This window comes from Lepidochelys olivacea, assembly GCF_965140295.1.
Source record: "Lepidochelys olivacea isolate rLepOli2 genome assembly, chromosome: 2".
NCBI lineage: Eukaryota > Metazoa > Chordata > Testudines > Cheloniidae > Lepidochelys > Lepidochelys olivacea.
In genome coordinates, this window is record NC_140412.1 from 220,791,634 (window position 1) to 220,807,308 (window position 15,675).

Genomic DNA, 15,675 nt, shown 5'->3' on the forward strand with positions numbered 1-15,675 from the left:
CCAAAAGATCAATCTTTCAGGAGGAGAAAAGAAAAAGTGCCCTCAAGCATTCAAAATGCAAGTTTAGGGTTGGGGATGTCTTGCAATAAATGACTGCCTCACTATACCCAAAACGGAACAGAAAGCTTCACCTACGGCACTGCACTGAGTGGATGGTGATACTCTTCAAGTGGGAATACAGGGGAAAAAACCCAGAAATTTAGCTCAGGTGTCATGATAAGTGTGATCCTAGAGCACCCCAATGTCAGAAGGCAAGGGGCTCCCTGGTATCTAGTAGTGAGTTTCAGCTGCCCTGACCAGCACAATGTATCCCAACTCACTCTTGTCATAATCAGTGTCTAAAAAGGTATCATGTAAGGTATATGCGAACTGGTGACACACTGGTGATTAAAGTCATTGTGAAGTGTATGTATTAATGCTATATGTAAAATTATGAGCTATTTGGTGACACTGTGTTTTGGGGTCTATCAACAGACCAAGGAGGAAAACCAGCTTTTTTTTTTTTGTTGACAGAAGAATGTGGTTCTGCCTGCTTGAGTGCGTCTCCAATGTAAATAAAGCCAGGTGTGTCCAAAAGACAATGGATATCAGAGTCTGGAGGAAGACCATTTGCATTCTTAAAAAAACAAAACAAAACCCACAAACAGGAGAGAAGCCAGCATGCTGTCTACACCAAGCAAGAGAACGAAACTTTATCAGAAGAACACATTTGAAAGGTTTATTGGACTATACAAAGGAGAATGAACCCCTAAACCATCCTTCACCTGAAGAGTCAAAGAAACCATGTGTTGGGTCCTGGCTAAAGAACGGGCCAGCCATGCTGGAAGAATGGTGGAGGTCAGACAAACATCTCTGAATAAAAGATCCAGTTTGTTGAGTTTTAGAAGCATATTTTTACTTTTGCTTGTTTGCAATCATTTCTATCCTTATTCCTTATACTTGGTATCACTTAAACTTATATCCTTTTGTTAATAAGCTTGTTTTACTTTTACCATACATCACCTCAGTACTTTGATTGAAGTAGAGGGTTTGTCAACCGCTGTTAAATTAATAAACTGCTGTGTACTATCCCTTAGAAGGAGCATCAAAATCAATAAGGTTTCATGGGTGCTACAAAAGAGGGACTGAGCACTGCAGAAAGGTATCTCTGGGGAACTCAGGAACTGGAGTTTACTGATCGTTACCTGATGGGCAAGATTTAGACTGGCAGAATGCTGAAGATTTTGCCAGCATGACAGACAAGCTAGTGTCTCAGGGAGCTAACACATAGCTTTGCAGCTGCAAATTTCTCAGTTGCTGAGGCGGTAACAGTGGTTCACAGTTCTGGGAACCCAGGCAGATGACCACAACAGGCGACTCAAGAGCAGAGTGATTTTCAACCATCTGATTTAGTTATCAGTTGTCATTTTTAGGAGACAATTTATTTGGAACCTTGAGCGTACATATTCTATTATTTTAAAAGCTTTCAGTGTACCTTTCAAGTATTCAATCATGATTATTTTTTCCTGGTTAGTTCTTTTCAGCAACTGTATTTTATTTTAACTATACTAATGAAATTTAAAAATAGGACAGCATATACTGTATACGCTACAAAACTAATTATAAAATATGCTTACAAATATTTGCTTAGTTCACAATGCCTGCCAACTAAAAGTGCTATGCATTAGCGGAATCATTGTTGGAATGAAAAGCAATGGAAAAAAGAAAACCCTGACATTTTCTATGCTTTGAATGGACAACTGTTTGTTGACTGCCAAAGAGGTCAAGCATGTTGGGAACACAGTTCAAAAACCCAAAGACAAGGTAGTTTTACATATGTTACTCATAATAGAAATACAGTTGCCTAGCAGGGTTCACACTTATCTCCATTGCTGCAATCCTTGTTTTCAGGAACTTATAACTTTGTCAAACTAACCATTTCAGTTGATATTCCCCCCTCCCCCTTCCCCCCGAATGGCTTATTTTATTTTAACCGAAGTTGCAGCAAAAATGATACAGCTGTCTCAAAGAATGAAATTAGGGAAAAATTCATTTTGCCCATGTTAAAAAAAAATTCTTATAACTGTTTCACTGAGAAGCTCTTACACACCTCTGTGCTTTGGAGTAAGAACTTGAAATTTAGTAAGGGGTGCAGGAAACTCTGTCAGAGATGTGTTTCTTGCCCAACCAAACATGCCTTTTGTCCAACTACCCAAATTCAGTCAAGTTATGAACTTTAGAAAAAAAAAACCTCAGTTTATTCATGCTCAGTAGAGACTTGTCAGAATTTGACAGTCAAGTTCTCTGAAGATTTTGTCTGTACTGGGCGTGCTCCAGCCTAGTGCTGTAGGCGCTGAGAAGGATTTTCCCTGTAACTGCTGCTCCCAGCAGCTAAAAGCCACAGAGGGTATATCTACTGCAATTAAAAACCCGTGGTTGGCCCATGCTAACTGACTGGGGCTCAGGCTGTTTCATTGCAGTGTGTATTTCTGGGCTTGGCCTGGAACACAGGCTCGGCCTGGAACACAGGCTCGAGGACCCTGCAAGGTAGGAGTGTCCCAGAACTCAGGCTGCAGCCTAAGCCCGGAAATCTACATAGCAGTTAAACAGCCCAAGCACTGTGAGCCCCCGTCAGCTGGCCTGGGCCAGCCACAGGTGTCTAATTGCGGAGTAGACATTTCCTGCAACACTGAGCACAGGAACTTAGAGAAAGGAGACTCTCTTCTGTGCTCTGTGCCCCCGCTGCTGGCCCCCAAGAAGGATGGAAGAAGGAGGTGCATGGCTCATATTCAGAGGGGGACAAGAGCCAAATCTTGGCAGAGAATGGGACTGGCTGGGCAAAGGCCCTGAAACCAAGCCAAGGAGAGGAAAAAATGGGGGAAGCAAACTAGGAGTCAGACAGACTGGATGAGGAACTGGAAACTGACAGACTGACTATGCCCGGAGAAACTAGGGATGGGGGGAAAGTAGCAGAACCGGTCTGAGGAGCTTAGGGAGCCCAGACAAGGAAACTAGGACTAGCTGAGCAAGGAGACTGGATAGGGAGCTGGGGCAAAAAGAAAAAAGAGGACAGATACAGGGTGTTGGGTACAGGGGAAGAAAGGAGCAAGCTTGGAGGGAAACAAGGTCAGAAGCATCTGTAACCAGGAGAACACACTCCCTTTCAGAAACTGGAATGGAACCCAAGATTAATCAATCTCACCATTCCTCTTTTGTCAGCAAATATCTGTGAAACCCATTGTCAACAGGTATGTCTCACCTCCCCCCGAGTGATTTGTCCACATAAGAGGAATATAACCTGCTATTGATAGAGGTTAGTTACCTGTAACTGGAGGTTCTACAAGATGCATGGTCCCTTTCTGTATTCTACATGTGGGTACGCATTTGCTCCATGCACCTGAGATCAGAGAATTGGCAAGTAACATCCATTGGTCCACGCCTGTACCATGTTGCTCCTCATGCTTAGTACCAAGGTTGTAAGGGGTAGTGCAGACCGACCACATCTCCAGTTCCTTCTCTACTGTGAATCCAGAAATGATCCGAAGCAGAGGAGAAGGAGGACAGGTAGTGGAATTCAGATAGGGACCACATATCTCAAAGAAGCTCCAGTTACAGGTAAGTAACCTAGAGTTCCATCTATACCTTCACAAAGCATTATGCTTTAGTCCAAGCCTCTTCTGCAGATGCAGAATTACAGACATCTACAGCACCTGCATCTTAAACACCCTCCTGCACCTGTGAATGCTGCTTACCAGTCACCTACGCATGGAATACACATAGGGATCAGCACTCACAGAAGACATGGAGGTTGCTGCCCTACAATTGTCCAGTATAGGCACTTCTTGAAAAGGAAACTACTGAGATTCCCTGTGCTCTCATGGCATGGGTCCATATCCTGTGCAGGGGATGCAGATGAGCTAACCGACAGCAAAGGACGATATAGCCAGAGACCTGCGGGTGACTTATCTTATCAGGCTGTTCGTGGCCTGGGATCTGTCCCTAGGGAAGTAAGGATCCCATGGACTGCAACAGGGGCAGTATGCTGGACCAGCTATATAAGGGGGGACCCCAAGGAATTGGGTACCATCGGTTTCCCAGATAATTGTGTCTTGTTGGAGGATGGGTCCGAGACATCCTAGAGACTCTGTTCTGGCCAACCGCTAGCCTCTGTATGTGGAGGTGATGGCTTGTCTGAGATGCTGGATTCAGCCAAAGAGGAGGGAGATTATGGCTCCATCAGGGGTGTCATCAGTACCAGCAGATGAAGGTGTCAACTTATGGACAGAGTAGGGGAGTAGCTCCTTCTCTGGGGTTCTGTCCTGCTATCAAGGTGTCCCTTAGGAGGATGAGATCCGGAAAAAAGAGAGGGGATTGAAGGTAAGGTGCAAAAACCCTCCAGAAAGTTATAAGTTTCAGTGGGTCCCAGAGTGCAGGGTGCCCAAGTAGTCAGAACTGATCCGGTGCGTCCATGGACATGGTGGTCAACAGATCCTTACAAAAGTGAGTCAAGTACTGTTGAAGAGGAGTCCAACTTGGAGCTCTCTGTTGATGCCAGTGGGTGCTGATCCTCCGGCTCATGAGCTGGAGCCAGTATTGACAGATCCTCTCTATTTCACTCCTTACCCTTGTGGGTGGGAGGTTTAGGCAGACCCAAGTCTTTAGGACTTGTACACAAGGACTCACACAACCGGGACAGAGTCAGGCAGGGATCCTTTCTTTTAGGAGCAAACCTCAAAGGGAATTTGCTCTGGTTCCTATGAGATTGCCTCTTACTCTCATGAAGGCAACCATTCCTTGGACTTAACAGCTTTGACCTCTGCTCCAGAGTTTGTGGTCAGAAGAGCGCTGCTTGCAGACTGCAGCTGCTGTATTGGGGGGTCCCCTGGCCTGGATCTGACTGGGGTCTCATGGCCTTCTGCAAGAGGTACTCCCTCAATTGAAGCTATTGTTTCTCTCAGGTTGAGAGAGGAAAGGGGCAGCAAATGCTATACTTGGAAGAGATGTGAACCTCCCCATGGCAGTTAAGGCATTGCTGACGGTCACTGCTGACTGAGAAAGAGCAAAGGCAGGAGACACAGTTCTTAAACTCTGAATTCTGCACATAGTTCTTCTCCCAAGGTAGAGAAAATGGGAAGGGTCCATGAGGTGAGGAAAACTACTGTACATTAACTATAAAACTCCTAAAGTAATAAAAACAGTAAACTCTAATACTATGTATACAAGTACTTATAGACAGGAAGACAAGAAAGCTTTGGACATAGAGGATTCTCACTCCAGCAGTAAGAAGGAACTGGAGAGGCTGTCAGTCTACACCTCTCCTTATTCCCTCGATACTAAGCATGAGGAGTGCCATGGCACAGGTGTGGACCAATGGATGCTGTAGTAAGATGAGGCCCTGAAACAAACTCTTAGTATCAGATGCCCAGTATGAGACCTCCCTTGCTGCAATTTAAGCCCATTGCTTCTTCTCCTGTCCTCAGAGGAGAGAACAATATTTCTCCCTTCTCCTTGTAACAACCTTTTATATACTTTAAAAAACTGTTATGTCCCCTCTCAGTCTTCTCTTTTCCAGACTAAACAAACCCAGTTTTTTCAGTCTTCCTTCATAGGTGATGTTTTCTAGATCTTTAATTATTTTTGTTGCTCTTCTCTAGACTTTCTCCAATTTGTCCACATCTTTACTGAAATGTGGCGTCCAGAACTGCACATAATACTGCAGCTGAAGCCTAATCAGCACAGAGTAGAGCCGAAGAATTACTTCTCATGTCTTGCTTACAACACTCCTGCTAATATATCCCAGAATGATGTTCGGTTTTTTTGCAACAATGTTACACTGTTGACTCATATTTAGCTTGTGGCTCACTATGACCCCCAGATCCCTTCTTAGGCAGTCGTTTTCCATTTCGTATGGGTGCAACTGATTGTTTCTTCCAAATTGGAGTACTTTGCATTTGTCCTTACTGAATTTCATCCTATTTATTTCAGACCATTTCTGCAGTTTGTCCACATCATTTTTAATTTTAATACTATCCTCCAAAGCATTTGCAACCTCTTCCAGCTTGCTATTGTCCGCAAACTTCATAAGTGTACTCTCTATGCCATTATCTAAATCATTGATGAAGATATTGAACAGAACCAGACCCAGAACTGATCCCTGCAGGACCCCACTCATCATGTCCTTCCAGCATGACTGTGAACCATTGATAACTACTCTCTGGGAGACTACGCTCTTGCGACTTTCACTGAATAGGAAAAATTCCCAAGTGGCAAATCTGTCTCTACACCATCCACTCCTGCTCCTCCTCCAGAGCCAAAAGGTTGAGCTGGAGAGAGATGGTTCAGCTGGCACAAAATAAAGCAGCCCTATAACAATTCTGTCTTGAACTAGGGGCCGAACCTAGTGCTCACAGAGACTTTTCAGGTTTCAGAGTAACAGCTGTGTTAGTCTGTATTCGCAAAAAGAAAAGGAGTACTTGTGGCACCTTAGAGACTAACCAATTTATTTGAGCATGAGCTTTCGTGAGCTACAGCTCACTTCATCGGATGCATACCGTGGAAACTGCAGCAGACTTTATATATACACCGAGAATATATTCCCACAAGTACTCCTTTTCTTTTAGAGACTTTTCAGGCTCCAAAATAGTAGCGTGTTACTTTTTTAAAAAATACATTAAGATTTTGGCCTGACAAGGACCATCTTCATGTAAAACTATTTACCTCTTTTAGTTGATCAGCACTCCCCCATGATGCTGAACGCTGATGTGATCTCTTTTCTGATCCCTCTTCTGCCCAACAGCTAGGTGTCTAAAGAAAACAAACAGCAAATGTGAGGTTTTTGGTTCAACTGCTAGCTGCTATTTTACATTAATAGACTGAATTCACCATGTAAGCGACAAACTTTCTGCACAATTTACTGGTCTCATCTTCCAGCAATGTATTGAAACATTCAGTATACTATCTGCACATGCATATAAATGCATACTTCAAAAACCGACATACACGTAGCACAGAGAAAAGAGAGGGCTTAGTTCAGCCAGCCAGTTCAATTCAGTTTTATCTTTGTTGCAAAGATAAAATAAACTCTTGAGATCTAAGATCTTACTTGCAAGGATGTCCTGTTAAGTCAGTTGACACTTACACATCAGTATTAAGACATAAAAGAAACTGCTTATAAGTAAGCAACAAATATATGGGAACCTCAGTAATTAACATCTCATGCAACTATTTGTAGAAAGCATCATTACACATTCAGTGCATCCATTCAAACTCAAATGTTTATATAGCAGTTTGTAAAGGTCAGTTCTGGGCATTCATCTAAATCCACTGGAAAAGAATTCCAAAAAAGATGAAGTACAGCATTCAAAGAATCTTAGACTAGACAGACCAAGCAAAAAGGTCTCCAGAAGTGGTATGGAAAATATTTTATTTAAAGAGACAGGTGTCTTATTAGAACTAAACAATTGTAAAAGGTGTATAAAGTAGGCATAAGGTCATGTACTAGGGTCCTCGTAAGAGACTATTACCCACTCAGTTATTATTTCTGCTGGACTAGCTATTGCATGATCATTTTAGCAAGAATAATCCCACTGGTCCTTTCCCTCAAGTAAGTTGCACAATATGTGATGCTTTTGGTTTGTGCCATACTTTCCCTCCTTTCAGCTGACATTATGAGCTACTATTGTATCAGCATAAATTGTTGTTCTCGCCCAAAGATTTGAGACAGTTTTGGTTGCCCCACTAACTTTTTAGATAGACTTTTTTCCCAAAGGTTTAATATTTAACTTGCTGGCTAAGTGGTAGCCAGACTGTGGATCTTTCTATTGTTACTTGTTTTGCTTTTTCTCTCTTCCATAATGTCAAAATATAGTTCACCCTTGTTAGATCTTACCTTCCGTTAAATTAATGCTGCTTAATGTTAAACTACATATAGCCTCCTTTTTAAATGGTAGTATGGAGATTTAAATACTATAAAAAGGAAAGCCGGATTTTTAAAACACTATGGCATTTCACTCTTATGTAATTTTACAGAATAATTTATAGATGTCAGATGCTGATGTTACTCGTGTAATTTAGACTAGAATCTGGCCCACGGTATTAACCCTATATCTGTATTGTTTAATTTTAATGTTCTGGGAGGGGGGGAAATAGTGGCAACAGATGTGACATTTAAAGTAAGGAATTTAAAATACCTTCCTAGATTTTGTGTTTCTGGAATTAGAATAACTGGCAGAAAAATCCTCCCTCACACTATAGGCATTTCTGTATTTTATTTTATGTTGCATGTACGGTGCAATAGATGCATCCATTTTTTCCCCACAGATAAAGTAAACAAAGTAACAGATTTATGGACACTAAAAGTGATTTTTAAAAGTTGCGATCACCTTTTTTCCCCCAATGTGAGAATAATAGATGTTACTGTTGGTTAGTAAAATTGCCATTTTGAGTATAGACATTAAATGCTTTATACCACTAAAAAGTAATAAAAGCTGTCATTAGACATAAGAATTTCAACAAAAATACTCTCCAAAATTTAAAAAGAAAGTTTTAAATCTTTACTACTTTTATATACACATGATTAAAATATTATGTTAGATAAGCAAAGGTGGTCAATGAGCTTTTTTTAATTAAAAGAATACCTAGTGAAACTATCTCTACCCTCGTTGAATTTACCACCACAATAACTTAATCTGACTAGAAATTTCCCTAGCTGTTAATTTGTACATACCTAAAAACAACTCTAGGAATAAAACCTTTGCTCACCCAAAATTGTCTTTTTGCTCTAAATTATTTCCATTCACACTTATGAAGCAATCAGTAGTTCTTGTACAGTTTTTTTTTTTAAATTTTTTCTTATATGCAACATTCAGCCTATCCATTCTTTGCATCTTCAACAGGGTAACTAGCATAAGAAGAGTAACTACTGCAAAGTGCAATCCTGCATTGTAAGGGAAAGGCACTGGGGAATCTAAATAGTACTTTTGCATTTCTACCTTTTGTGCTTCTGTGAAATTAACTGTGCCCCCTAATTCAGTGTTCTTCTCTATCATCTTCATGGGCAACAATTTTAGCCACAGGTTTTCTCCTCTATGTTGGTGGCAGACCACATGGCAGATCCTCAGATGGTAAAAACTGTCATGACTCCACTGAAATAACTGACAAGTTACACCAGATGAGGCTCTCTCCTCATACCTGCTGCCTTGGCTAGTGCATAAGATTTTGCCTTCTAAGCCTTTTCCAGATTACTCTGCCTAAGGAGTGTGAACAGCAGACTACAGACTTCCATCATGAAGCTTTTTCAGTCTACCTTGCTCTTATTTTAACTTTAACTACCTTATTTCAGTTGGGACTTCAGTTCCGTTAAAGAGAATCAGCAAACTTATTCCTTGGAGCTTTGGAAAAGATGTTTTACTAAGGCATTTTCCCGTTTCCAATCTTGCTCCTGGGCCAAATATGTCTATGAAGGAGACAAGGGGGAGAAACAAGGACAGGAAATGCAGTGTGTGCTCAGCTCACCTACACATGTCACAGAAAGCTGGCTTGTCTACTTGCCAAGATCTCCAGAAGCAGGGAGGAGAATCCAGATGCACACAGAAGAGCTGATTCTTACAAAGCAATGCTGGGGAAGTATTCTCTCAGGGTCTACACTAGGAGTTGAGGTCAAATTTAGCAGCGTTAAATCGATTTAACCCTGCACCTGTCCACACGACAAAGCCCTTTTTTCCGACTTAAAGGGCTCTTAAAATCGATTTCCTTATTCCACCCTTGACAAGGGGATTAGTGCTGAAATCGGCCTTGCTGGGTCAAATTTGGGGTACTGTGGACACAATTAGACGGTATTGGTAACCTGTGAGCTATCCCAGAGTGCTCCATTGTGACCGCTCTGGACAGCACTCTCAACTCAGATGCACTGGTCAGGTAGACAGGAAAAGGCCCTCAAACTTTTGAGTTTCAATTTCCTGTTTGACCAGTGTGTCAAGCTGCAGGTGACCATGCAGAGCTCATCAGCAGAGGTGACCATGATGGAGTCCCAGAATCGTAAAAGAGCTCCACCATGGACCGAACGGGAGGTACGGGATCTGATCACCGTACGGGGAGAGGAATCCGTGCTATCAGAACTACGTTCCAGTTTTCGAAATCCCAAAACATTTGTCAAAATCTCCCAGGGCATGAAGGACAGAGGCCATAACAGAGACCTGACGCAGTGCCGCGTGAAACTTAAGGAGCTGAGACAAGCCTACCAGAAAACCAGAGAGGCGAATGGCTGCTCCAGGTCAGAGCCCAAAACATGCTGCTTCTATGATAAGCTGCATGCAATTTTAGGGGGTTCATCCACCACTACCCCAGCCATGTTGTTTGACTCCTTCAATGGAGATGGAGGCAACATGGAAGCAGGTTTTGGGGATGAGGAAGATGATGTTCTAGATAGCTCACAGCAAGCAAGAGGAGAAACCAGTTTTCCCCGACAGCCAGGAACTGTTTCTCACCCTGGACCTGGAGCCAGTACCCCCCGAACCCACCCCCAAGCTGTCTCCCGGACCCACCAGGTGGAGAAGGGACCTCTGGTGAGTGTACCTTTTAAAATACTATACATGGTTTAAAAGCAAGCATGTGAAAGGATTAATTTGCCCTGGCATTCGCAGCTCTCCTGGATGTACTCCCAAAGCCTTTGCAAAAGGTTTCTGGGGAGGGCAGCCTTATTCCATCCACCATGGTAGGACACGTTACCACACCATACCAGTAGCACGTACTCAGGAATCATTGTAGAACAAAGCATTGCAGTGTATGTTTGCTGGGGTTCAAACAACATCCGTTCTTTATCTCTCTGTGTTATCCTCAGGAGAGTGATATCATTCATGGTCACCTGCTTGAAATAGGGTTTTTTTCTTAAGGGGACATTCAGAGGTGCCGGTTCCTGCTGGGCTGTTTGCCTGTGGCTGAACAGAAATGTTCCCTGCTGTTAGCCACGGGGAGGGTGGAGGAGCTAGCCATGCACTGGGGGGAGGCAAAATGAGACCTTGGAACGAAAGCACATGTGCTATGTATGTAATGTTAACAGCAAGGTTTACCGTGAAAGAGTGTACTCATAGTTCTATAAAATGTGTCTTTTTAAATACCACTGTCCCTTTTTTTTTCCTCCACCAGCTGCACGTGTTTCAAGGATCACAGGATCTTCTCCTTCCCAGAGGCTAGTGAAGATCGAAGGTGAAAAAAACACACTTGCGATGAAATGTTCTGAGCTCATGCTGTCCTCCCACACTGACAGAGCACAGATGAATGCGTGGAGGCAGACAATGTCAGAGTGCAGGAAAGCACAAAATGACCGGGAGGAGAGGTGGCGGGCTGAAGACAGGGCTGAAACTGAAAGGTGGCAGCAGCATGAGGAGAGGAGGCAGGACTCAATGCTGAGGCTGCTGGAGGATCAAACGAATACGCTCCAGCGTATGGCTGAGCTGCAGGAAAGGCAGCAGGAGCACAGACCGCTGCTACAGCCCCTGTGTAACCAACCGCCCTCCTCCCCAAGTTTCATAGCCTCCTCACCCAGACGCCCAAGAACACAGTGGGGTGGGCCTCCAGCCACTCCACCCGAGAGGATTGCCCAAGCAACAGAAGGCTGACATTCAATAAGTTTTAAACTTTTAGAGTGCTGTGTGGCCTTGTCCTTCCCTCCTCCACCACCCCTCCTGGTGCTTTTCTCCTCCACCACCCCTCCGGGGCTACCTTGGTAGTTATCCCGCTATTCGTATGATGAATTAATAAAGAATGCATGAATGTGAAGCAGCAGTGACTTTATTGCCTCTGCAAGCGGTGAGCAAAGGGAGGAGGGGATGGTGGTTAGCTTACAGGGAAGTAGAGTGAACCAAGGGGCGGGTGGTTTCATCAAGGAGAAACAAACAGAATTTTCATACCATAGCCTGGCCAGTCATGAAACTGGTTTTCAAAGCTTCTTTGATGCGCATCGCACCCTCCTGTGCTCTTCTAACCGCCCTGGTGTCTGGCTGTGCGTAGCCAGCAACCAGGCGATTTGCCTCAACCTCCCACCCCACCATAAACGTCTCCCGCTTACTCTCACAGATATTGCGGAGCGCACAGCAAGCAGTAATAACAGTGGGAATATTGGTTTCGCTGAGGTCTAACCAAGTCAGTAAACTGCACCAGCACGCTTTTAAGCGTCCACATGCACATTCTACCACCATTCTGCACTTGCTCAGCCTGTAGTTGAACAGCTCCTGACTATTGTCCAGGCTGCCTGTGTATAGCTTTATGAGCCATGGCATTAAGGGGTAGGCTGGGTCCCCAAGGATAACTATAGGCATTTCAACATCCCCCATGGTTATTTTCTGGTCTGGGAATAAAGTCCCTTCCTGCAGCTTTTGAAACAGACCAGAGTTCCTGAAGATGTGAGCATCATGCACCTTTCACGGCCATCCCACGTTGATATTGGTGAAACGTCCCTTGTGATCCACCAGTGGTTCTGGCACTACTGAAAAAGTACCCCTTGCAGCATATGTACTCGCCGGGTTGGTGCTCCGGTGCCAAGATAAGGGATATGGGTTCCGTCTATGGCCCCACCACAGTTAGGGAATCCCATTGCAGCAAAGCCATCCACTATGACCTGCACATTTCCCAGGGTCACTACCCTTGATATCAGCAGATCTTTGATTGCGTTGGCTACTTGCATCACAGCAGCCCCCACAGTAGATTTGCCCACTCCAAATTGATTCCCGACTGACAGGTAGCTGTCTGGCGTTGCAAGCTTCCACAGGGCTATTGCTACTTGCTTCTCAACTGCGAGGGCTGCTCTCATCTTGGTATTATTGCGCCTCAGGGCAGGGAAAAGCAAGTCACAAAGTTCCATGAAAGTGCCCTTATGCATACAAAAGTTTCGCAGCCACTGGGAATCGTCCCAGACCTGCAACACTGTGCGGTCCCACCAGTCTGTGCTTGTTTCCCGAGCCCAGAATCAGCGTTCCACTGCATGAACCTGCCCCATTAGCACCATGATGCCTACATTGCCAGGGCCTGTGCTTTGAGAGAAGTCTGTGTCCATGTCCCCATCACTCTCGTCACAGCGCTGACGTCGCCTACTCGCCCGGTTTCGCTTTGCCAGGTTCTGGTGCTGCATATACTGCTGGATAATGCGTGTGGTGTTCAATGTGCTCCTAATTGCCAAAGTGATCTGAGCAGGCTCCATGCTTGCCGTGGTATGGCGTCTGCACAGAAAAAAGGCGCGGAACGATTGTCTGCCGTTGCCCTGATGGAGGGAGGGGCGACTGACGACATGGCGTACAGGGTTGGCTTACAGGGAATTAGAATCAACAAAGGGGATGGCTTTGCGAGAAACTGAATGGGCCCCTCAAAGATAGAATTCAAAACTGGGTTTAGCAGGCCATTGATTTCATGGAAGGAGGAAGGGAGGAGAAAATGAATAGAAAACAAATCTGGTCTATTTCTTGTTTTGAGCCATTTCGTCTGTCTTTACACATCTTGCTGGCAGCAGACTGTGCAGTACGACTGCTAGCCATCGTCATCTCCTCGGTGCTCGGCAGAAGACGGTGCAGTATGACTACTGGCCATCGTCTTCTGCTGGCTGCTGATTAAAAGACAGTGCACTGCCGGTAGGACTCAATTGCCATGAGACAAAACTTAAAAGGGAAATGACCTGGCTGAGTCACTCCCATGTTTTCCCAGGCGCCCCCGACCTCATTGAGGTCGGTTAAAAGAGCACCCAGGACTACGTCGACAACGGCTACCAGTCATACTGCACTGTCTGCTGCCAAAAGGCAATAAACTGCTGCTGTGTAGCAATGCAGTACCGCGTCTGCCAGCACCTAGGAGACATACGGTAACGGTTAGCTGAGCGGGCTCCATGCTTGCCGTGGTATGGCGTCTGCGCAGGTAACTCGAGAAAAAAAGGCACAAAACGATTGTCTGCCCTTGCTTTCACGGAAGGAGGGAGGGAAGGGGGTCCTGACTATATGTACCTAGAACCATCCGTGACAATGTTTTAGCCCCATCAGTCACTGGGATTTCTACCCAGAATTCAAATGGGCGGCGGAGATTGCAGGAATTGTGGGATAGCTACCCACAGTGCAATGCTCCGGAAGTCGACAGTTGCCTTGGTACTGTGGACACACTCCGCCGACTACATGCACTTAGAGCATTTGTGTGGGGACGCACACAATCGACTGTATAAAAACGCTTTCTACAAAACCGACTTCTATAAATTCGGCCTGATTTCGTAGCGTAGACATACCCTCAGACCGTATTCACAACCTCTCTCTCACTATAAAATAAGGCTCTGATTCTACAGAGAAACACTCATGCACATATCTTTGCACATAAGTGGGTCCACTGAGTTTAAGGAACTACTTATGTACATAAAATTACTCATTATGTTTGCAGGATTGGGACCTTATCTCCCCCCATCATCACACCCCAGCAATTTTAAAGCAAAAAGACTGAAAGGAATCTGGTGTATTTTCTATTTTTCATCATTGTTCAAAGAGCTAGCAGAATTTCTACAGGATTACAAGAAATAAAAAAAAAAGACAATCCACCATCACAAGTTGCTCCAATTTAAAAAAGAAACCAAAACAACCTGGAATATATGGCTTTCACAACACTTTAGACATTATATTAGAAAGAAAGAAAAATGTAAACTCTTAACTGTGTAAAAATATTGTAAATCTAATCCTCACATTATAAAAAGATGAAAGTCAAACAGTACAAAATGAATTCTTTAAAAGAATATGAGACTGCCCCATGAGGCGGCAGAAACAGGAAGCCCTCCTGCTTAAATGTTTTTATGTGGGTCAGAGGCAGCAGCAACAGGGGTCTAAACAGAGAAACTGGGGAACAGGATCAAGTCCTCCCCACTCTGCACTCCTGATTTAATTGGTGAGGAAAGGAGAACTGACAACTAAGGTAGACAAAGCTCTGGAGTTAGTTAATTTTTACTTGTGAGGAGTGAGTAGAAAAAAGAGTCAATAGTCTACCCCAGTCTATTTTCATTTACTATATGCATACAGTCTGTTGTTTCTTGAACAAAGATTAATTGACAGCAAAAACAACAGCTGCAGAGTTTAAAATTTACATTTACTTTTAAAGACCTCCAGCAGCAGCAATGTGAAATGTGGATACCGAAAGGCTGGAACACTTTACTTGCACTACAACTGGTTTAATAACGAGAGAGAGAGAAAGACACACACACAAAGAAAACAACAAACCACCCACTGACTTCAGAATCATAGGTCTAGCATTTTCTTCAGTCTCCTCGAGCTTATTTTCTACTAAAATCCTAGCCCTCTATGCCCCTAAGCTGCCTCAAAGTTCTTCTGTGGATATACCGCTGAATCAGATCACAGTCTTTCAAATGGTTATTAATGTGAGTATCTGTACAAAAGTAGTCTCAGTAAGCTTAACAGGACTATTGCATCAACTTATGCAGAAGTCTGCAGAACAGGAGCCTTTGCTTGCAACACTACACTATAGCGATTCCTCAAATACAGCATTTAAGTCAGGCAACACCATATCTGACTCCAAGAGAATCCATATTCACAGAGGTAAAAAGAAAACTCAGGGTCTGAAGGCTTAAAATAACAAGCAGTTCTTTGAATATCTTTCAGCCAGCCAGCATCTCTCCCTCAGAACTGTAAAGCTGCTTCTTTCAACTCTGTCTTAACCTCATGTCAAACA

At 43.9% G+C, this 15,675-nt stretch overlaps 1 protein-coding gene across 4 annotated transcripts in view; it reads right to left on the reverse strand.

Moving 5' to 3' along the window:
* Positions 1-15,675, reverse strand: part of GLCCI1 (glucocorticoid induced 1) — a 103,512-nt gene that overhangs the window by 45,333 nt on the left and 42,504 nt on the right. For all 4 annotated transcript variants that reach the window (XM_084618318.1, XM_084618317.1, XM_084618320.1 and 1 more), the window contains exon 3: positions 6,697-6,783. In XM_084618318.1, coding sequence (XP_084474444.1) covers positions 6,697-6,783 — 87 coding nt within the window. The remainder of the gene's footprint in view (positions 1-6,696; positions 6,784-15,675) is intronic.